Source organism: Sarcophilus harrisii, chromosome 2 (genome assembly GCF_902635505.1).
Source record: "Sarcophilus harrisii chromosome 2, mSarHar1.11, whole genome shotgun sequence".
Taxonomy (NCBI): Eukaryota; Metazoa; Chordata; class Mammalia; order Dasyuromorphia; family Dasyuridae; genus Sarcophilus; species Sarcophilus harrisii.
Genome location: NC_045427.1, coordinates 221,990,323 through 222,012,441, shown reverse-complemented (window position 1 = coordinate 222,012,441; position 22,119 = coordinate 221,990,323). Strand labels below are relative to the sequence as shown.

Sequence of the window (22,119 nt, the reverse complement as noted above, 5' to 3'; positions counted from 1 at the left end):
CAAGTGAGGAATGACTAAGCAAGTTGTGGTGAACAAATATAATGGAATATTACTATGCTATAAAAATAATGAACAGGATAATTGCAGGGTGTATGAAAACTTAAACGAACTGATGCAAAATAGAAGGAGCAGAATCAAGAAAATGATATGCACAGTGACTGCAACAATGTAAATGGAAACCACAACAAGAAAACCATGAAATTAAATGCCCTAAAGATTATAATAACTAGGCTTAGTCCCAGAGAAGAAGTAAGAGAAGACATCGTCCATCTTTTCTTTGGAAAGACAAAGGACTGTGTTTGAGCAACACTACAGATAATGTCAGAATTTTTTTTTGCAGGGAGGAGGGGTTGGCTAATTTTTAACTTAATTTTTTTCTTTTTTTGTCATAAGGGATGATATCAGGGAGAATGAGAGGGAGGAGTGAGCCCGCTGGTGCAGAGTTCTATCAGGCTGCCTATGAAGGGCAAACTAGCTTGACTGAAAAGACAGATCTGGTCAAAACTCCTTGCCAATCAGCAGTGGGTTCAAGCCTTTGAGGGAATGCTATACTTCTAGCCGGGGTGAAATAGAGAAATCCAGCCTTAAAAACTTATAAGAAACATTTTTTAAAAGAATGAATTGACAAAGAATCATAATAGGAATGTCTGAAAAGCGATAATACTATATGTAGTGAAATTAATTTAAGTGCAGTTACTAAAGTTTAATTGATTATACTGCTGTTTAATATTAAAGTTTTTAAAAACATTTTTAAAAATAGAATATAATTAAATGAAGAAGTTGTACTGGATGATCTCAAAGGTCTCTTCCAGCTCTGACATTTGTTTGATATGTTTTCTTTCTCCCTCTCTTGCCCGGGTCAGGCCATTCGCCTTCGAGTCCATCCCCTGTATCTGATGATCCCCGGAACAGTTGGCTGCTCCTATGCCTTTATGCTTCCAGTGTCAACACCTCCCAACTCCATTGCCTTTGCCTCTGGACATCTGCTGGTCAAAGACATGGTAACTTCCTAAGAGACAATTGTGAAGTTCAACAAGGAGAGAGGGGCATATTGCTTGGAGGAAGCTGTGAAGTCAGTACCATTTCAGTGATCTGGGTCTCTCTGGATCTCAGTTTCCTCATCTGTAAAATGAAGTTGGACTAGATAATGACCTCCGAGGTCTCTTCTTGCTCTAAATCTATCATTCTCCTGTCTTCCTACCAAGTCATTTAACTTCTGTCTGCCTCAGTTTCCTCATCTGTATATGGGGATAATAATAGCATTTACCTTCTAGAGTTGTAAGGATAAAGTGAGATAATATTTATAAAATGCTCTGCAAATCTCAGAATCTGTGTAAGTGCTAGTGATTATAATTGGTGGACATTTGGAGAACATAAGTTCATTTCAATATTCCCCCAAGAAAGATGAAGAAGGCAGATTCTATAAATTGAAACATAAGTGGTTTATTTTTAGCTGTGGCCCTATGCCCTTATCTTCTGTGCAAGAAAATGATTAATGATTATACAAAAGGTCACCAAATGATGGACAGGAGAGTGTCCCTTAGTTTCCTTAGTTATGAAAGAATAGGGAATCAGGACTATAAGATCCTTAAATTCTTTTTTAGAGATACAGATGATAAGAAAGAGAAAAGAGAGAAAGAGAAGTAATCTCTGTTTGAGCATCACACATCTTTATCTGTTCTGTTTCCAGGTCTGGTTTCAGGCAGGAAAGTGTCCTTATTTAAGTGCTAATTAGTGTTGCACTAGAGCTAGGAGCTTGGGGAACACTCATTAGGGCCTTTCCCACTTAGTAAACCTCTCTTCAGAGGGGCCTCCATGCTGAGTTACTCCTCCTAGAATCTGGCTGCAAGCTCTTGGGGGGAGGCAACTTTTCCTCTGGCAGATCCCTCAGTTTTCTGTATTGATAACCCCCACCTAGATCACCCCAGAAGCAGACAGGCCCTAGCTTCCCAGATGATTCATGGGCCACCCTCTTGGCTCCTACCTGGGAAATCAAATCGATAGAAACAAAGGATTTGGAGCTAGAAGGCCCTACACAGCTTACAAGTCAGAGTTTCTGAGTGACTTTTAGAATGCAAAATGCTAGGGATCGTGTTGTTCAAACCCTTTAATTTGGGGAAACTCACAAGGTAGTAAGTAACCAAGCTGGGATTGAACCCAAATCTTCTGATTCCAGATCTCATGCTCTTTCTATTACGCTGGTCTACATTGCTAGTATCTAATGATCAGGCACTTTGGAACTAAAGAATTATGACTGGATGGACAGATAGATGGTACAGTGGATAAGCATCAGCCCTGAAGTCAGGAGGGCCTGAGTTTAAATTTGATCTCAAACACTTAACATTTATTAATTGTCCAGGACAACTCAACCCCAATTGCCTCTCAAAAAAGAAAGAAAACAAAACAAAACAAAAGAATTATGACTAGAGATGGCCAAAGAAAGGACACCAGTTAGACTGTAAGCTCCTCAAGGGCAAGGACTATCTTTTGTTTTCAAAATTGTAACCCCCATATTTCCCATAGTGCCTGGCACTTAGTAGGATAGGACATTGTTATTGGATAGGATTGGACTTTGAAAGGTAGGGAGGAGGAAAGGAACCTTGCTTTTTGAATAAGTTGTCTGGAGGCCCTAAGTCTCTTAAAAGAAAAGCCATTTCACCATTTTGTCTCTATTGAAATCCTTTGTTCAGTGTTATACAGGTCCCAAGGAAGTATCATTACAAGCCTTCCTTCAAGGGATTGGAGTCTAATTGGAAAGACAAGTTGTACAAAGTGCTGACCTAGAAATCAGGAGGCCCAAGTTATATTTCTAGTTTAACTGTTAATCTGCATGAGACCTTGGAAGTAATTTCTCCTCTGTTTTCTCATTATAAAATGAGAAATGAGAAACGACCAGAGCTTCCTAACTTGGGGTCAATGGATTCACTAGTGATCTATGGATAGATTTCAGAAAGTTTCTGAATTTAAGTAAAAAAAGTTTTGATATCTGTATTCTAATACAATTATGATTTTTTGTATTTTTTATATTTTACTTTGTGCATTTAAAAAATATTATTCTGAAAAGGGATCTACTGTATACTACACCAGATAGTCCTTGTCCTAATTGCCCTCCCATCCCTACCCATCTAGTATAACTAAAAAGAAATCCTCCTGGTCTCAAAAAAACTCTAACTCTGACATTTTGTGGGGTTTTTTTTGAATAATCAGAGTGTTGCTTAAGTAATAAAATAAATGGTGATCATGGTAAGGACCATAGGAATTCTAAGATGGGCAGAGATCAATATGGGTAATAAAATCAGGGAAGAATTCATGGAATGGATGGGATTTGAGCTGAGCCCAAAGGTTTTAAGCATTTTCTAAGGTTTCTAAATTGAGGTCTATCTACTACCATTACCTATAAATGCATCTTTACTCTGACCCATATACAGAAGGTTTAGCTGCTAATTAACTCACAAAAGGGAAACTGAGGCTCAAAGAGAGGAAGTGACTTTCTCCGATTCACAGAGATTCAGTAAATAATTGAATTAGCATTTGAACCCAGGAGTGGTATGTGGCAAAGTGGATAGCTTGCTAAGCTTAAAATTAAGGACTCATTTTTCTGAGTTCAAATTTGGCCTCAGACACTTATTAGCTGATCCTAAGCAAGTCACTTAACCCTCATCTGTAAAATAAGCTGGAAAAATATATGGCAAACCACACCAGTGTTCTTGCTGAGAAAACCCCAAGTGTGGTCACAAAGAGTTGGATGTGACTGAAATGACTAAAAACAAATTCTGATCCCAATGTTGCTAGAATCTAAGGATCTGGGGTCAAGTTAAGTCATAATGTTCACGCTGGAAATAGATTTAACATAACTGTACATGTATAACCTATATTAGATTGCTTACTATCTTGAGGAGGGCAGGGAGAGAGAGAAAATTTTGGAACTCAAAAATCTTATAAAAATGAATGTTGAAAACTATCTTTTACATGTAATTAGAAAAAAATACTATTAAGTAGAGGAAGAGAAGGAGGCCAAGTAGGGTAAGAAGCCTAGAAATCTTTTCTCATGCATAGAAAGGGAATTGTACCATAGGGTTTGGAAGTCTAAGCTCCATCAGGAGTCCTCAAACTACGGCCCACGGGCCAGATGCAGCAGCTGAGAACGTTTATCCCCCTCATCCAGGGCTATGAAGTTTCTTTATTTAAAGACCCACAAAACAAAGTTTTTGTTTTTACCATAGTCTGGCCCTCCAACAGTCTGAGGGACAGTGAATAGGGGGCCTATTTAAAAAGTTTGAGGACCCCTTTAGAGTCATGAAAGTCCCTGACACATTCTCCACTTAGCCCAGAAAACTAACTCTGGCAAAAACTACAACTAGTTTTGTTTCTATCGTACTTTACAGTTTACAACATACTTTCCCTGAGATAACCCATTGAGGTTCCCATGAAACAGATAAGAAAACTGAGGTTCATAGAAATAACGGGACTCTCCAAGATCACACAAAAAAGACTTGCTAGCATTGTGCCTCAAATTCAGATTTTCTTGATTCTGCTCCACATTCCTTATCCTTATGCTAACTAGCTACTCCAAGGATTCGGAGACATTCACTCAGCAAACTCTTGCCTGACCTTCCACCCAATTTCCTCAATCATGGGTTCATCACCTCTTGGACCTGATCAGCCAAGCAGAGAGTCTTGTTTCACAAGACATCGTTGGCCCTCTGCTACTTCAGTCTTGGTACCTCTATTTTAAAGAGGGCCAAGTTCACATCCACCCTAGGGATAAATGGAGTGAATACCTTTGTCCTCCTCCCAAGGGGTATTCAGAACGTGCAGAGCAAAGTTTAACTGCAAATACTTTGCCAGTTTGGAGATTCGGCCCCAAGGCAGTATTGCATCATGGATAAAACCTAGACTGGGGGTCAGGGGGCTTAAGTTCTAGATCCTGCCATTTATGAGCTAACTGATTTTGTTAACTTAGACTGAACCTCAGTTTTTCAACCTGGAAAACAAGAAATCTAAAGCTGGATCATCCTTGTGATGCCTCCTCCCTACAACAAAGTTCTATGTTCTGAAGTCTTTTCTATATCCGTTAGTCTGTTCAGAAGACCCCTTCCAGTCTCAGGACTCTCTGTTCTAAGTCTCTTCCAGCTACACTAGTCTGTGTTCTAAGGCCCCTTTCAGCTTTGCTAATGTGTTTTCTAAAGTTCTCCCCCTTCACTCAGGTTCTACATTCAATGCTCCACATTTCCTTTTAGGTGATATCCTATTTGTATTAGGAATACATTCATTTCATTCATTTAGCAAACTACTAAGAAACTCCTCCATGCAGGTGCTTGTGTTAGGTGCTCAAAAGGAACAAAAGAAGGGAAAAGAAGGAGCATTAAGCACTTACTGTGTTCCAGGCACTGCTAAGAATTTCTGCTAATATTGCCTCATATGATCTTTACAACAACCTTAGAAGATTGATACTATTATTACTCCCATTTTACAGACAAGAAAACTGAGGTTGAATGTCTAGCTAGTGTCTGAGGCAGTCTGAATTGTTATCTTTCTTCTTCCATACCTGGTGCTCTATTCACTGTGCTACCCGGTTATCTTTAAATAAGTCTTGGTCCTTGCCCTCAGTGGAGAAATGTCCTTAAGTAAGTGGGTCTAGAGGATTTTTTCTCTGTAAAAAATGCTCTTTCCTGTAAAAAGTCACAATTCCCTTTACGTGCATATTGATAGCACTTACCTTTACATTTCTTTTCTTATATTCATCCTCCTTAACCTGACATCTTTGAGCTTGTTTTTTTTTAAATCAGCACAAGTAATATCCTTCATAATTTTATTGTTTTATTTTGTATACTTCTTCTGAGAACATTAACATTCTTCTGAGAAGTGGACTATGGACATCACCAGACTGACTGCCAAAGAGTCTATGACATAAATGTTACTAATCCCTGTCTTATAGCCTCATTATTAAGGAAATAGGTCAGAGGTTCATTATTACTATTTGACTGATGAGAAAACTGAGTCTCAGAAAATTTTAATGACCTAGCCATAAAGTTAAGAGGAAAACCAGGACTTTGCTTTTTCTACCAGATTCCTTTGCATCTCTCTGACAATGCTATGACTTTCTCTGAATTCAGGTCAGTCCCTCTGAGTGACCTTTTTGTCCTTCTGGGTTTTGTGTGTCTCAGGTACGGACAGGCCTCCTGATGAACCTCGCAGGAGTTTTGCTGCTTAACTTGGCCATGAATACATGGGCCCAGAGCATCTTCCAGCTGGGGACCTTCCCGGCCTGGGCAGAGGACCACTCGAGCAATGTCACAGCGCTACTCCTTGATGTGTACAACACCACTCTTCAGCCCCTTCTCAATGTCTGAGCCCCGCCCAGTGGGGCTGCTGAAAGGACTCACTTCGAATGGGACCCTTCCCATCTCAACCAGGCCCTCCCAGAGGGCATCCCCAACACCTGGTGCTCATCTCCTACTGGCCAGCCAAGCTATTTTGTTTCTGATCAAATGATTACCAGGTGAAGGAGACCTTTGGGACTCCTGCAGAGCCTCAAGGCTTATTTCATAGGATATATTTCTCCTCTATCACCATCCTCCACTCCAGCCCCCAACTCCCACATCACAGGGCACAGCTACACTTTGGACCAGATATTCAGAGAGCTACTTCTTTTATCCCCAAGATGTCCCATAAGTGTTCAGTTTCTTGTTTCCTAGACTTCAGCTGCTATTGAAAGATTTGGATCTCAACAAGTCTTCTTTCTATGCCCCTCAAAGGTTTAAAAAGTGTTTTCTTCACAAGTATCTCAAGTGTAATCATGCCTATTTTACAGATAAGAAAACTGAGTCTCTGAGATGGTGAACTACTTGCCCGTGATCATAGTAAGTGTTAGATGTAGGATTTGTCCCAAAGCCCTTTGACTTCACATCCTGCTCTCTTGTATACTATACCATGTTGCCTTTCCAACAAGATATACAGCTACCTAAAATTTTAGGTTAAGGTCATTAAAGATCAGCCAGTAGCTCCCCTGCCATGACCACCGTTGCTCCTTGGGGAAGCACTGAAAGAGAGTGGAGGATCGAGTACAATAGACTTGAAAAGATTATCTGACAAATAAGAATTTGCATTTCTTTTATAGAATCTTCACTTTATTAGATGATTTCAATTTCTATGATGGTTTTTTAAAACTACTATTTTTCTATCATAATGCCACCAAAAATCAGAAAACCTTTTTATTTTGGAGCCAAATTAAATTCTAAGCACATGTACACACATGCACGGTACACACACAGATTAAGTAGGCTTTTGCAAAATGCCCCTATTCAATTAATAGAATGCTCTGCAGTCAATGGAGCACAGGGCCATAGAATCGTAGGTTTCAGAGGCCTTCTAGTTTCACTCTTTCCTTTTATAGATCAGGAAATGGAGGCACTTCAATTAGGCCAGTGTCATAATGGGCCAAGAGAAAGAGTAAAATGAAGTCTGGTGACGAAGATCAATGTCAAGGAGTCTCTTGTGCAGACTCACACAGATGCAAAGGACCAGGGACAACCCTCCCTGGGCAAAAATCCCTTCTTGAGAATCTCGCAGGATGGGGAGTGGGTTATGTGGCTGTGATTCAGAGATTGCCAATGAAAGGGAATCCCTACCTCCCGAGGGAGCCATTATCCTCTCTAAATATTAATTATTAAAAAAAAGTTTTCCTTGATATGAAACCAATATATCTGCCTCCTTCAACTTCTACCAAGTGCCCCCAGTTTTGCCCTCAGGAGCCAAAGAGAATGAGTCTCACTTCTCTTCCATTCAATAGACTTTCTAAAACTTCATAACCTGCCCCATCTCCTAAATTTTCCTTTCAGGTTAAATATGCTGTCTCTCTGGTTAGTGCTCCCATGGCACTGGTCTCTAGTTTTCAGATCTTTTAAAAAGAGGATTAACCAATCTCAAAGACCCACCCAGAGGGCTTGTCCCCCCAAACAGGAGATAATCTGAAGACTTGGTGGCTAATTCCAAGCGGGGCATTTTAGATGGGGCTGCTCTGCCATCTCTAGGATCCCTCCTGAACAAAAAGGGCTAAACCCTTAACTGAAGGACCAGATCTAGTTCATTAGGATTTTTAGAATTTCAGGCCCTGGTTTAGAATTGTGACTTGGACACTTCCATCTCTTCCAGGGAAACAAATTCTCATTTTTTTTTCTGAAAAGGACTGTGATACTGGCAGATTTCTAGAACACATAGCCAGGGAGGAGAGAATAAACACCCAGAATGGATTTCTTCTCACAGAGAACCAACATCCAGTAGCAAAGGGTGAAAGAGACACAAGAGGGCTTGAAATTCTCAGTCTGAGCCAGTGACTTACTCTCCTCTTGCTCAAACATACTATCTGACTTCCCCCTGGAGTATTTATGACTAGGAGAGATGAGTCCTAACCCTTCCGGATCATACCTTCCTCCTCCTGACATACTTCCTTCAGTGGGATGAATCTTCCTGGAAGTTAGCACATACTATCCCAAGCAATATTATTTACATTTATGGGAGGAAAAAAATTGCTAATCTACCACAAAGTCTCATCTGGTTGATTTTTGTACTTTCAATGAAAGGACTTATAGGCACCAGTGATTTCCACTTAATTCTTTTATAAATCTTTCTTTTTCACTAGGAATCAGAATGTCAGAACAGGGAGTGATTTTAGAACAGAGAACTGAGACAGAACTGGAATGAGCCTGGAAGCATAGAATGTAATGTAATAGTAACGCCAGAACTGGTTTTTCATTTTTATGTCACAGGCCTTACTTAGAATGTAGATTTTCAGAGCTGGAAAGCCTCTTAGAACATAGAATGTCAGCTGGAAGGGACTTTCCATCACAAATGATAGAACTGGAAGGGCTCTTAGAGCAGTGAACATTAGAGCTGGGAGGCAGCTTTCTAGCCATTCCATTTACCTAACTTTATCACATACCCTAGAGAAGGTGGAACTGAGCCCCACAATGACTTCCCCAAGATATTACAGTTAGTAAATGGCAGAGCCTAGATTTTAATCTTAGTTTCCTGACTTGAAACCTAAAGCTCTATGTAGCACACCTTATACTTTGTGTGTGTTAGAAAACACCAAGCTTTCAAGTAATAAGATCACTAAAGAACTAAGAGGGCCTTCGCTTTATGCAGGCTGGCGGCTGGAGGAATAACTGCAGGTGTTTATTTCTATTTTGCTTTTATATAAGTATGCCCGTGGGGATGCCTACTCTATTCTCATTTCATCCCACCTACTTGCTTACCAGTAACGGAAATTCCTATAATATGAGATAAGACCTTCACCCTATAGTTGGAAAAGAAGCTAAAAAAATCAGATCTCCAAAGAAAAGGGCTAAAACTTAGTTCTTCTGTGGGATAAATGATTGACATCACAACCTTTCCAGGGGAAGAAAGAGGGCAAGGGAGGGCTTTGAGCTATACAAATAAACATTCGGTCTATCTTTAATTGAATTGGTTGGTAAAGCAATTCCCTTGCAGTCTTCTTATATATCAAGAATCTACCTGAGTGTCCATTTCCAACCCCTATGTAGACATCTTGAGATGTCCTGATTTTCAGAACATTCTTGATTATAAAACCTATAAAATAAAAGACCTTAATTGGAACCCTACACTGCTGTGGTCTGATCTAACTGAAGTAAAATAAAGGTAAAACAGTTCCCATTTCTTGAGCATTTTGCAGTTTACTAAAGTAATTTTCCCCATAATAATCTGAACTGGGAATAGAGATATCACTAAAAGATAAGTAGAAGATCACTTTATAGATAAAGCAACTGAGGTCAAGAGAGATAAAGTGACTTTCAAGATCCCACAGCTAGTAAATGGAACAGATTTATGGCTTCCCCTTAGAGCTGAAATAAGCCCCAGAGGTTAAATCCAGGAATCCTTATTGTGCTATCTCTGATATGAAATCATTTAGCCTCTGTTTGAACATCTCCAACGATAGGAAATTCTCTACTTACTGAGACAACCTATCCCCTTAATGGCCATTCTACTTGTTAGAAGGTTCATTACAATGAACTGAATTGAAATTCACTGCTCCAGCTTTGTCTTGAGGCTGAACAAAATAAGTCCAAGCCCTCTTTCTTTTTTTTTTTTTTCTCAACAGTGCTTTATTTCCCTAACTTCATGTAGGGATAGTTTTCAACATTCATTTTTGTAAGACTTTGTGTTCCAAATTTTTCTTCCTCCCTCACTTATCTCTCCCCTCCCCAAGACAGTAAGCAATCTGATACAGATTAAATATATACAATCTTTTTAAACATATTTCCATATTTATCAGGTTGTGCAAGAAAAATTAGACCAAAAGAGGAAAAAACCGTGAGAAAGAAAAGGCAAATAAAAAAGTGAAAGTACTACTAAAGCCTCTTTTATAGGAATTATTTTCAGGTACTATCTCCATTCTAGATACTAGCAGACACTTGTCATGTTGTTCTCCTCCTCTTCCACCCCAAATCTTCTCTTTTCTAGGCTAACCATTCCCAGTTCCTTCAGTCATCCCGGTGACCTTCCTCTGGATTTACCCGAACTTGTCAAATATGTCCCCTAGTTTAAGATATAATATTCCAAGCAGACTCTGAGCAAAGCTCCCTGAAATCCCTGGGCTAGGATTTCTCAATAACCATGTCTGAGCTTTGGTGTGTGGTAAATGGAGGAAGCACAGGACTTTGGACTTGGAGCCAACAGCAGGCTTTATTTTGTATTTGAACACACGAATGGCCCCTGACACGCTGGTGGCTTAAGGCCAATCCCCGTCCACTTTACAGCTCACATTTCCCTGGCTACATTCGTGCCGTGCAATAGCTATTTTCTCTGAAACTTACCTGTCTTCTGGGAGTCATTACATCGGGGTCTGTAATTTGGGGGGAATGCTTTGCAAAGAGAAGATACTAACATTATTACCCTCTTATTAATGGCAGCAGAGAGAAATGATTCTTTGCTGGACCCCATGAGGACACCCAGTGTCCTAGGCCACACAGTGTCTGGCAGGAGACTTAACTTTTGAAACAGAAACCAGGAAGCAGCTCAGAAGCCCAATAGCCAGATTTGTTGTGCGGACACAATGTAATCACACAGCCTTTCATCGGATCACACAGGGCAGAGGACTAGAAACTAGGTCATATCCCTACCCCAGTGGATATTCTTTATTGCACACTTACTCTCACATCAATTCTCAAACCTCACTTAAATCTTATCCAGCCCGGACTTTGACTCTAATTTTACTCGAATGTATACTCCCAAATAGCTCTGATCATTCTTCGTCTAATCCTATGCTTACATTCCCCAGGTAGGTCTCCCAAACCAGTCATCAACTTACACTAGCTCTGAGACCATGTCCAATAGCCCTGATACCAACCCCTACATAGAATTATATATCTTTATTTCTCTTGGCAGCTGCCCTGTTCCCCATTTATGAATGGGGACAATTATTCCTTTTCTGCTGCAAGTCCAGAGCAGCTTAAGATCTTGACAAGTTAAAAGCTATAGTTTTGCTCCTTCCTTTTCCTCTTCCCACAAGTAGAGATGATAATGAATACAGTTGGGAGGGACAACCCAAGGGTTCAGAGAAGCCATACCCACCCCACAAATTCCTGGCTTGGCCTTAGACAAGGGCTCAGCTGTAGGCATGGACAGGTTTGGCAGATGCCTACAAAATATGGTGCGAAGATTTCCAGAACTTAGCATCCAAGACCATATGCATGTTATTGTTGTTGAGTTTTTAGTCATATCTGACTCTTTGTGATTCCACTTGGAGTTCTTGGCAGAGATTGGAGTAGTTTGTCTTCTCTAGCTCATTTTACAGATGAGGAAACTGAGGCAAATTGGGTTAAGTGACTTATCCAAGGTCACACAGCTAGTACGTATCTGAGGCCAGATTTGAACTCAGGAAGATGAGTGCTTCTGTCTTGAGGCCTAGTGCTTTATTCACTGTATCACCTACATACACATGTAACTATCACAAAGCCTAAAATTCCACCATTTCTTCTTGGTGGTAAGGCAGTCCACTAGAGATGTGGTGGATGTGGTGGTTGTGGTGGTGGTAGGATCTGCTGTGAGCTGCCATTCTTGCCATCTATTTCTTAGCAGAAGCTACCATTTCAGGATCAGGTACTCTGGGCAAACATCAGTAGGAATGGAAGCGGCTTTGTACTAGAAGAAGTGGTATATTGGTAAATGCTAAACAATTGACTTTCCAAAAAGCACAACATATTTTAAAGTTTAATTTGCATTATGAAACTTTTCTCCATCATTTTCTTTAAATCTACAACAGGAGTTCTCAAATAATAGTCCACAGTTAGGCTGAAGTTCTGAGCTGAAGTTTGCTAGGCCCTTGTCTAGACCAGAGATATCAAGCCTATAGCACTCTCCAGTGCCTAGAAACCAAATTAAAATGTGTTTGGGATATAGTTAATAAAATAAATGAAAATATAATAAAACATAGATATATCACATTTTAAACCTAGTCATTATACACTTATAGGAACATGTATGTATGTATTAAGTGGCCCCATTTCTATTTGAGTTTGACACCATTGATCTAGGCAATCAACAAAAGAATAAATTAAGTCTTAGTTTGTAGCATTTGTTCATTTCTGAGAGATAGATATTCACATGGAACATTTAACAATTAACTCTTGGGAGCTGGTTCCAGATAATTCCAGCACACCCCTGGATAGTGATGGTGGAGGGGAGGGGAAACAGGGTTTAATGGAAAAGGTGTTGGGAGGCAAAATGCATAGTTTGGAGACATAGTCCTACCACTAACTCACTGTGAGACTTCAAACAATTTTATTTTCCTGGGTTTTAATTTCTTTCACTGTAAAATAGGAATGATAATATTTAAAGAATCATAAATTTAGAGGTTAGTAGGGTCCTGAAAGGTCATCTATCAAATCCCATCTCATTTTAAAAAAAAGACAAGGAAGAATGAAAGAGAAAAAGAAAGAGGGAAGAAAGAAAGGAAGGAAAGGTGAGAGAAAGGAAGGAAGGGAAGAAGGAAGGAAAGGGAGGGAGGGAGGAAGAAAGGAAGAAAGGAAGGAGGGAAGGAAGGAGGGAGGAATGAAGGAAGGAAGGAAGGAAAGAAGGAAAGAAAGGGGGGGAAGGAGAGAAAGAGAGAGGGAGGAAGGAAGGAAGGAAGGAAGGAAGGAAGGAAGGAAGGAAGGAAGGAAGGAAGGAAGGAAGGGAAGGAAAGAAGGGAGGGAGGGAGTGAGGGAGGGAGGAAGGAAGGAAGGAAGGAAGAAAGGAGGGAGGGAGGGAGGGAGGGAGGAAGGAAGGAAGGGGAAATTGGGAAAAAGGAAATTAGGTAGGTTCACCCATTAGGCGGCCTAATGCCCCTTCTCTTTTAAAGGTCACCATATTATTTTTTCCCTACTCAAAGTCCTACTACTCCTCCCTGTAATCTAGAAGATGAAATCCATTCAGACTTAGTTTAGATGCCTCATTGGATCAGTTCTATGCAGTTCAGAATACTGAGTTTAGGCTTCCCAGCAGCTGAGATTATAGTAAAATGCCATCATCTCAGCCTCCAATCTCTCTATTTTAAGGAGGTTCTGAGAATCAAGTGACTTACTCATGATAACAAGTATAGAAAAGAGTCGAACTCAGGAATCTCGAACTCCAAGTTCAGTGCACTAGTCACTACAGTCAAATGTCTCTCTTTATTTTTCCATGCTTTGGTTCCCTTCTCTGTAAAGTGGGAATACTAAGGAAGGGATAATTATTAATATAATAATGCTTTGATAAAGTCCTCCAATTCTTTCATTTTTATAGATTTGGAAAGTGAAAGTCTTCTGACTCTAAGCCAATGTTGGTCTTAAACTCCTTCATTAAGTCAGTCCATCTCAGTGGATCTCAGCTTATTCCTCTGTAAAATGGAATTAATCATACTTGTGTTCTTTGGGCTATTGTGAAGAAATAATGATGATGATGATAACAATAGCTAGCATTTATATGTTGTTTTTAAAGTTGGCAAAATACAAAGATTTTATATCCTTACCCTAACCCTGGGAAGTAGATAATATCATTATTCTCATTTTACAGATGAGGAAATGAAAGTAGACAAAGGTCTCAGGTCAAATCAGAACTATCTTCCTGACTCCAGACCCAGCATTCCATCTATTGCAATACCTAGCTGGCAAAAGAAATGAGGTTTCATAAGCTGTGAAACTGCTAAGCAGGATTCTTTACTTTTTTGTGTGTTATGACCATTTGGCAACTGGTGAAGCCCACAGACCCTTTCTTGGAAGAATATTTTTAAATGTATAAAGTAAATTACATAGGAAGCCAAATATTGAAATAGTTACCAAAATATTAAAAAAAAAAACCAAAAAACAAGATCACGAACCCCAAATTAAGAACTCCTGCTGTAAAGGAAGGTAAGCTGAAGTTCACAGCCTGGCAAATTAACTGATCTCTAAGGCATAGTCTAGTATAAAACTGGGGTATAGTACACTATAGTATAAAACTGCACATATTGGAGCAGGTGATGCTATCCAGGCAGATCTCATCACTGGCCTTTCCTTTTCCTCTATGCTCTATGCATGGCTACATTCTAATGTCCCTCCCAGGTCTAAAGTACCCAGGACCCTATTTCTGGAGAGGGCTCTTTTACCCCCAGAGGAATTTGATTTACTTTAAGATGTTCTAAAGGTCCACTTGGGCTTAGCCCCACAGCTCCTCCAGCTCAGATCTAGGGAATGTTGGAAGAGAGGGCAGGGAAGGGGCAGGAAGCCCGCAAGAAAGGATCTGGGTTATGCTCTTCTAACATCATCCCCACAGATCAGCAACTGTAACTTCCCTTCCTAACCAAGATACAGATGAGCACTCTAGCTATTTATCAAAACTCTCCTCGGCCTGCATCTTCATTCTTCCTCGTCAAATTTAGTCCTCCTTTGATGATTCAGAAAGCATTGAACAATCTCACTTTATAATGGAAGTAGATGGCTATCTGTCCCTCCTCAAAAGGAGAGGGGCATCCTGGAATTTCTAGCCTCGATATCTTTCTTTGGAGGTCTTGAGGAAGTGTGGACATTTTCATTAAAATCAAGTGTTAAGCGAAGTGAAGAATAGGACAGCAGGAATTCTTTTGTCCTCTCCAACCTACCTCCTTTTCCAGTCCCATCTCTCTGATGACATTGGAGATTCTTTATTCCTAACACGCTGTACTGAAGGCTAATTATTTCATAGATCAAAAAAAAAAACTCAATGAAAAATACTATCATATTCATGCAAAGAACTCAGGGACTCTGAATACAGATTGAAATATAGATTTTCCTTTTTTTCAGTGAGACTAATTACAAAAATACGTTTTGCATGACTTCATATGTATAATTGCTATCATATTGCTTATCTTCTCAATGAAGAGGGAAAGGAATGGAGAGGAGAGAATTTGGAACTCAAATTTTTAAAAATGAATATAAAGAAATAATTTTTTAAAATCCTATTTTCTGACAGAAGCTTTAAAAAGTTTGTACTTCTTACTCCACACTGTCCTCACTAATTCCATTCCTCCTCCTACCCAGTGCCTGATGATGTCAAATGGGCCATTCAGGATACGGCAGAGGACGGAACCATTTTTAAAGGTCACTAAAGCAGAAGTGGTTATTTTACCCACATCCCAGCTGATCACTTCCACATATATATACACTTCCTCCTCTGCTAAGGCACCTACCGGTCTCCCAAGTGATCTGTGGACAACTATTGTTCTAGGAGCATGAGGGACCCCCAGGGGACTGAGGAGCAGCTGGTCAGAATGGGGTAGGTTGAAGAGTGGGGAGGGGAGGTTTGGACTATAGGATACTGGCCCAGAAGGTTGCCTTCTGGTCCTAGACAAAGGTGAAATCCATAGGTACCTGGTTGGTGGTGTGTGGGATATGTTGGGGCCATAGTTGCCTAAAAGATTATTCTCCTCAGCTGGCCAGAGTAGTGCCATTTCCTTCTGGTTGACAAAGAACAACTATCCTCAGAGCCAACCAGAAAGCCTCGTATAAAATGAATATAGGTTACCTGGCAATTGAGGAATTCTGGGTGGAGAGTTCTCCTATCGATGACAATATTCACAAGAATGATTATGTTGATCTGAAAATAGGCTGTGACCATAAAATGAAATCTTTTTGAAAAAGAAAATGTATGTCTCTCTGGGTATGTATGTGTGTGCAAAGAACTTTAAAAATAAGACTGGTAAGAAATCACAGTCAAGTTTTATTTATTTTGTTATACTTTATTATATTATATATATATATACACATATTTATTTATTTTAATATACTTGGGCAAAAGTACAGCTGACATTTGGAGCTTTCAGATTGGTTCTCTGTCTCCTTGGAAAGCAGAAAGCAGAATTAAGACCCTCAGGGAGGCAGGGGAGGGGACAAGATCTAGAAGGAGAATATTGTAGCATTGTGGATACTTGTCAAAAGGAGGCCTTTTCTAAATGAAAATGGACAGATGCATTAGCTAGTTACTACATTTCAATAGGACATTTTAAATTGGACTCCAAGGGAAGTGGAACTTGATGCCTATTTTGCAAATTGGAACACTGAAGCCCAAGCAATGGAAGAAAGGGTGATTTATAATGTAGGATCAGAATCAGAGATTCCCAGGTCCTGGGCTGCTCCTAAGAGAATTTCAGCTCCCTTTGAACTTGGGGAGAGAGGAGGTCAGTACAAGTATAGTCATGAAGAACAGGTGGGTTCTGCTATTGGAACATACCCATCCTTCCTTGGACCTCAGGCTCCTAGTCTAGAAATTAAGAGCAATAATCTCTGCCCAGATGACTTTCCAAGGCAATTTGTGGAAAGTTTTGAATGGCATCACAGAACTAGAAGGAACCATGAACCTTAGAGCACAGATTATCAGAGCTGAGAGGAAAGTGAGACCTTAGACATCAGAGCAGACATTATCAAAAGTGAGAAGACCCCATTAGATCCTAGAACAGGGTATCAGACATGGGGTTGAGAACAGAAATTATTAGAGCGAAGAAAGATTTTAGTCTTGAATTATCAGTTCTGGGAGCAATGTTAGACTTTGGGACAAGGATGATCAGAGTGACTTGAATAGATCTTGGAACACAGGATAGTAGAACTGGGAAAGACATTAGAGATGATCAGAACTGAAAAGGTCTTGAATCTTAGAACATACCATCAGAGCTCCTGGAAAAGACCTTAGAACATAGATCAGGAATGATCAAAACCAGGAAAACCCCAGTTTTCCCCAGCCTTACAACATAGAATTGGGAGGAGCCTTAAGGTTTCAAATGTAAGTAAAAGCCTTCTATAAACTCTAAAGCATTGTACAAGTGGGCAGCATGACTATGATCATCCCCAATTCATAATAAAACTAGGCCCTGTGACTAGTCCATTGCACAGTACCCCACCTCCAACAGGGAGCCCTCCTTCCCACAACTCAGGTCACTTCCACATCTCCTTATACGGTCAAGTGGAAAAATGCCTTTCTACTGGGACTTAGGGCTCCTCCCCAGGGAGCAGGAGGAACAGAAGTTGGGGACAGCAAGGAACCCAGATTAAGAATCACAGTTTTCCCACCTTGAGTATCCACAAAACACTTCTTTGCAGACTCTGAGGAGAGTTGTTAGAAGTCAGGCAGATGGGGACTAAACCAGCTGATATTTCAATCTAATTTTACAGAAAAAGAAATGGAGATTCAGATAAGAGAAATGGTATGCCTAAGATAACACAATCATTAAATATCAAATTCAGATCTCCTGAGTACTTCATGATGGCCTACCTCATTGAGATCAAAGGTGGAAAGGAGAAAGTTAGGATCTGGAGACTTAAGGAGGGGGAGATTTGCTGGGGATAATGCTTTTCCTTCATTCACTCACTCATCTGTTCAAAGATTTATGCAATAAATAATGAATAGCAACTATAGGCAAGATTAATTGGTCAAACAGTATTTATTAAGTATTTACTGTGTGCCAGATACTGTGTTAGGCACTAGGGATACAGAGAAAGAGGCAGCCCCTACCCCTAAGGAACTCACAGTCTGATGGTGTGAGGGTTGGGGATGAGGACACAAGAGACAGAAAAGCAGAAGGGTGAGGGAGGGGAGAGGAGAGAAGGTACTGGCTCCAGGGACTAGATGAAGGAATACAGAGGAGGTCAATGGGATAAACAAAGATAAAGGAGACCCAGGCCTCATATTTCCAGCCTCCATGCTACTTTGAGGAGATAACAGGCAGCATGATTTATATAAATTAGGTATATATAAGCCATATACATCATAGACGCAGAATAGCTCTGGGAGAGGGAAAGCTTAAGCAGCTAAGTTCACAATCTCTCTGGGCCTCAGTTTTTCCCTTTCTAAAAAGATTTATAAAATTTTAAAGACCCTCACTAAGATTCCTCTTAACCTTAAATTTCACGATCCTGTTGTCCTTCCTGAGCTCACAGTCTCCTCCTGGTCTCCCCCCCGCAGGAAGTGGCTCTGGCATTCGGGGCTCCTGAAGGTCCGGGAGCTGTTTCTGGCAGCATGGGGGGTGTATTCGAAGTCTGTCCCAGCCAGCTGTGGGCAGTTGCTAAGTCAGCTTCTGCTGTGCGCTCTCATCGCCGGGGCTGCCGGCGGACTCACCTACAACTGGCTGGCTACCTCCCTGATGTACTCAGCAAGGACGTCCGCAGAGGGAGCCGCGGCTTGTGGCTTCCTGCTCTTCCTGGCTCTGGGTCTGGTCCACCCAGCCCGGTGCCTGCTGGCGATCACTGTGCCCACATTGGGCACGAGGCAGGGCCGCCGCCTGCTCCTGTCGGCCGGCTTCGCGGAGCTGGCCACGCAGGTGGTCCCCAACGTTCTGGCCAACGTGGCTGCCACCACCCAGGTGCTGAGGTGCGTGGCCCAGGGCTCGCTGGAGAGTCTGCTCAACTCCACCCGTCAGCTGGAGGCAGCCACCGAGGCCCTGGACCGGGCGTCTGGGCGGACAGGGGGCCGGGGGCTGGCCTTTGAGACCCCCAGCAACTGCTCCGCCCTGCATCTCCAGATGCTCGCGGCCACCCAGAGGGTGCAGGAGGATGTCTCGGCCCTGGAGGCGCTGCTGCGGGGACTGGCTCTGGGCACCAACCGCGTGCTGGCTGCAGTCTTCATTCTCTCCCTCTTGTCCGAGTCAGTGCGGTACTTAAAGGGCTATCTGACCAATCTGCGGTTCGATAACCTCTACCAGAGCAAACAGCTGGAGCGGCTGCTCAGAGAGAGCCCCGCACCAGCCTCTGCTCCGGCGCCGGTCCTCAGCGTGACTGGCCTGAGGCTTTCGCGGGCTGAGAAACTCCACTGCCTCTTCCGCCTGGCGTTTCTGGGGATGCCCCTGGGGGCCATGGCCGTGATCGTGGCTGCAGATCACGTGGCCTTCCTTCTGGCAAGCATGGCTGTAGCCTGGGCCCAGAAGCTGCCCACGCTGCCCATCCATCTGAGCATCAAGTATGATGTGAGTAGGGGAGAGGGGTGAGGAGTGGGGGGGCAGAGGGTTGGGAGACCCTTTGGTTCCTAACATGGTTTTGGAGGTGATGAAGACCTGATGTTTGGGAAACGCCTTCAAGGTCTTCAATCTGCACACAAACTTGCATAATTTCATGAAACAACAGCGCTAAACAAGGTCTTATAATTTTTTTGGAGGCAATTGGAGTTAAGCAGTTTACTCAAATTTGAACTCAGGTCCTTCAACGCTCTATCCGCTAGATGCCCCCGAGACAAGGTCTTCAGACACCATACATACACAGGATAGAGAACTGGAATTCCGGAATGGATAGAAAGACAGGCTATGAATATAAAGGCCCTGTGTCTTCCTAGAATGGGGCTGGCAGAATATTAGCTCTTACCGTGCTGAACCAGTGGTAAAGGTTTGAAATTTAGACCATCAACCAAGCAAAGGACCCCAAAGAGGTCCCTCATTATGGAACTGGCTACAGAGCAAGGAATCATGGACATGCCTTTAGTGCTGGAAGATGTTTTAAAATGCAGATGTAAGAGCCAGGAGGAACTTTAGAATATAGAATGTCAGAATTGGGGGAATCTTAGAATATTGAATATTAGCCCTGGAAAGGACTTTAGAATACACAGAATGTCAGAAGTGAGAAGAAGCTTAGAACATAAAAATATGGAATTTTACAGTTTGAAAAATCATAGGAATTCTTTAAACCAATTTCCCCCTTTAAAGAGAAAGAAAATGAACACAGTCACATAGCCAATTCTTGTCTGGGTGTCCTGAGAAATGTATAAGAGAAACTGCTTCTATATTATACCCTCATCTTTTGGTCTCTCTCCCTCACTTCCAGGCCAAGTACACACTCTTTGCCTTCGTCTCCTTCATCTTCAATCAACCTTCTGAAGGGAAACCCCTGGACACTTACCAAGGCACATATAAGTGGGAGCTCCGCTTCACCTCAGACAGTTGCCAGCTCTACCCTGCACAGCCCCCACAATACACAGCTGCCTTGGCTGCAGGGACCCTCTTCCTCATTGCTTCTGCCACAGTCTTCCTGGAGACCTACGCCCGCAGGCTGGTTCATAAAGTGGCTGCCTCCTTCTTCAAGGCTCAGGAGGAGCAGAGGGCCCGATACCTGTTTGCCCGGCTTCACCAAAGTCACTAAAAGAAGCAAGCAGAATCCTTACATGCCCAAGGTTCCTCTTGCTCATGTTCTTCAGTCCTCTGGTCAGCACTGGGTTTAGGACCATTCATATACGTGTGGCGTTGAGGTCCAGGGATACCTTTGAATGAATGCTGTGAGAATCTCAGGGATGCCCTCCCAGGTCATGCTCTCAGACCTTCTGAAGGAAGACAGAGCTCTCTTTTCCAGGATGTCAAATTCCTCCTATGAAGGATTTGAACCGAACTGGAATACCCAAGAACACCCAAGCTGGAAGTCATCTCAGAATGAAAGGCAGAGCTGGAATGAACTTAATTTTATTTTTTTTTTATTATAGCTTTTTATTGACAGAACATATGCATGGGTAATTTTTCAACATTGTCCCTTGCAATCACTTCTGTTCCAAGTTTTCCCTTCCTTCCACCCCCTTCCCTAGATGGCAGGCACTCTCATACATGGTAAACATGTTAAAGTATATCTTAAACACAATATATATGTACATATTTATACAGTTCTCTTGTTGCACAAGAAAAATAGGATTTAGAAAGGTAAAAATAACCTGGGAAGAAAAACAAAAATGCAAGCAGTCCACATTCATGGAATGAACTTTAAAACAAACCAATTGATGAACAAGGCTTTAATAAACACCTACTATGTTCTGGGTTCAGTGATAGTCAGTAGGGAAAGAATGACAAAAAAATGGAGCTATCCCTGCTTTCAAGGAAGATATGTTCTCATCTATCCTCATTTTATAGAAGGTGAAGCTGAGGATCAGAGAAGCAAAGTTCTTAGTTCCAAAATTTTGAAAGGCAATTTCAGAACTGCCTTAGTTCCAAAATGCTAGAACTGGAAAGCTCTAGAACCCTCAAAAGGGTGGGTCAACCCTACCATTTTTACAGATAGAAATTGGATTCCATTGAGATTAATGAATTTGCCCAAAGTCACACAGAAATCAAATGATGATGGCATGATTTGAACCCAGATCAGTACTCTGAGTCCAGAACCAATACTCTTTCCCTTCTTAAGCAGACAGTAGTAGAAATACTAGTAGAGCTGGGATTCAAACCTGATCTCTTTGGTTCCAAAATTGGGGATTTTCTCACTCTACCACATTGTCTTCCACTTGTCTATTTTAGACCCTTCTGAATTTTCAAAGCTCTCTTTACTTTATGTTTTTCTACTTTGTTGCATTAGAACAGGTAACACGGGTTACGATTGGACATTCCTTCCAACATTTCTGGTTTTGACCAGGGCTCTGAGCTGTTTTATTTTGCTCTTTGATCATTTCCTGATGTAACTAATCCTGCTCAGAACGGAGCTGGACATTTAATAAATATTTATTGATAGATTTATCTATTTAAAACTTTTTAAGTAGTTCTGGCTTTTGTTTTCATTAAAACTGTATTAAACTTTATATGAAAAAAATTAATTCTAGTCTCTGCTTCTTGGAGAAAGAGTGAGGAATGTTTAGCCTTGAGAAGAGAAAGGTGGAAGGCATGATGATTGCCTTTCAGGG

At 41.4% G+C, this 22,119-nt stretch overlaps 2 protein-coding genes across 3 annotated transcripts in view; both read left to right on the top strand.

Moving 5' to 3' along the window:
• The window catches only part of SLC13A3 (solute carrier family 13 member 3), a 76,728-nt gene extending 67,042 nt beyond the window's left edge, over positions 1-9,686 (top strand). For both annotated transcript variants that reach the window (XM_031951571.1, XM_031951570.1), the window contains exons 12-13: positions 864-1,001; positions 6,168-9,686. In XM_031951571.1, the coding sequence (XP_031807431.1) occupies positions 864-1,001; positions 6,168-6,353 (324 nt within the window). In that variant the 3' untranslated portion in view covers positions 6,354-9,686. The remainder of the gene's footprint in view (positions 1-863; positions 1,002-6,167) is intronic.
• Positions 9,687-17,748: 8,062 nt separating this feature from the next.
• On the top strand, positions 17,749-20,961 carry OCSTAMP (osteoclast stimulatory transmembrane protein). Its single transcript, XM_031949269.1, is given in 3 exon segments — positions 17,749-17,787; positions 18,341-19,444; positions 20,292-20,961. Coding segments are annotated over 3 exon segments (1,563 nt in total). The 3' UTR covers positions 20,712-20,961.
• The last annotated feature ends 1,158 nt before the right edge of the window (positions 20,962-22,119 follow it).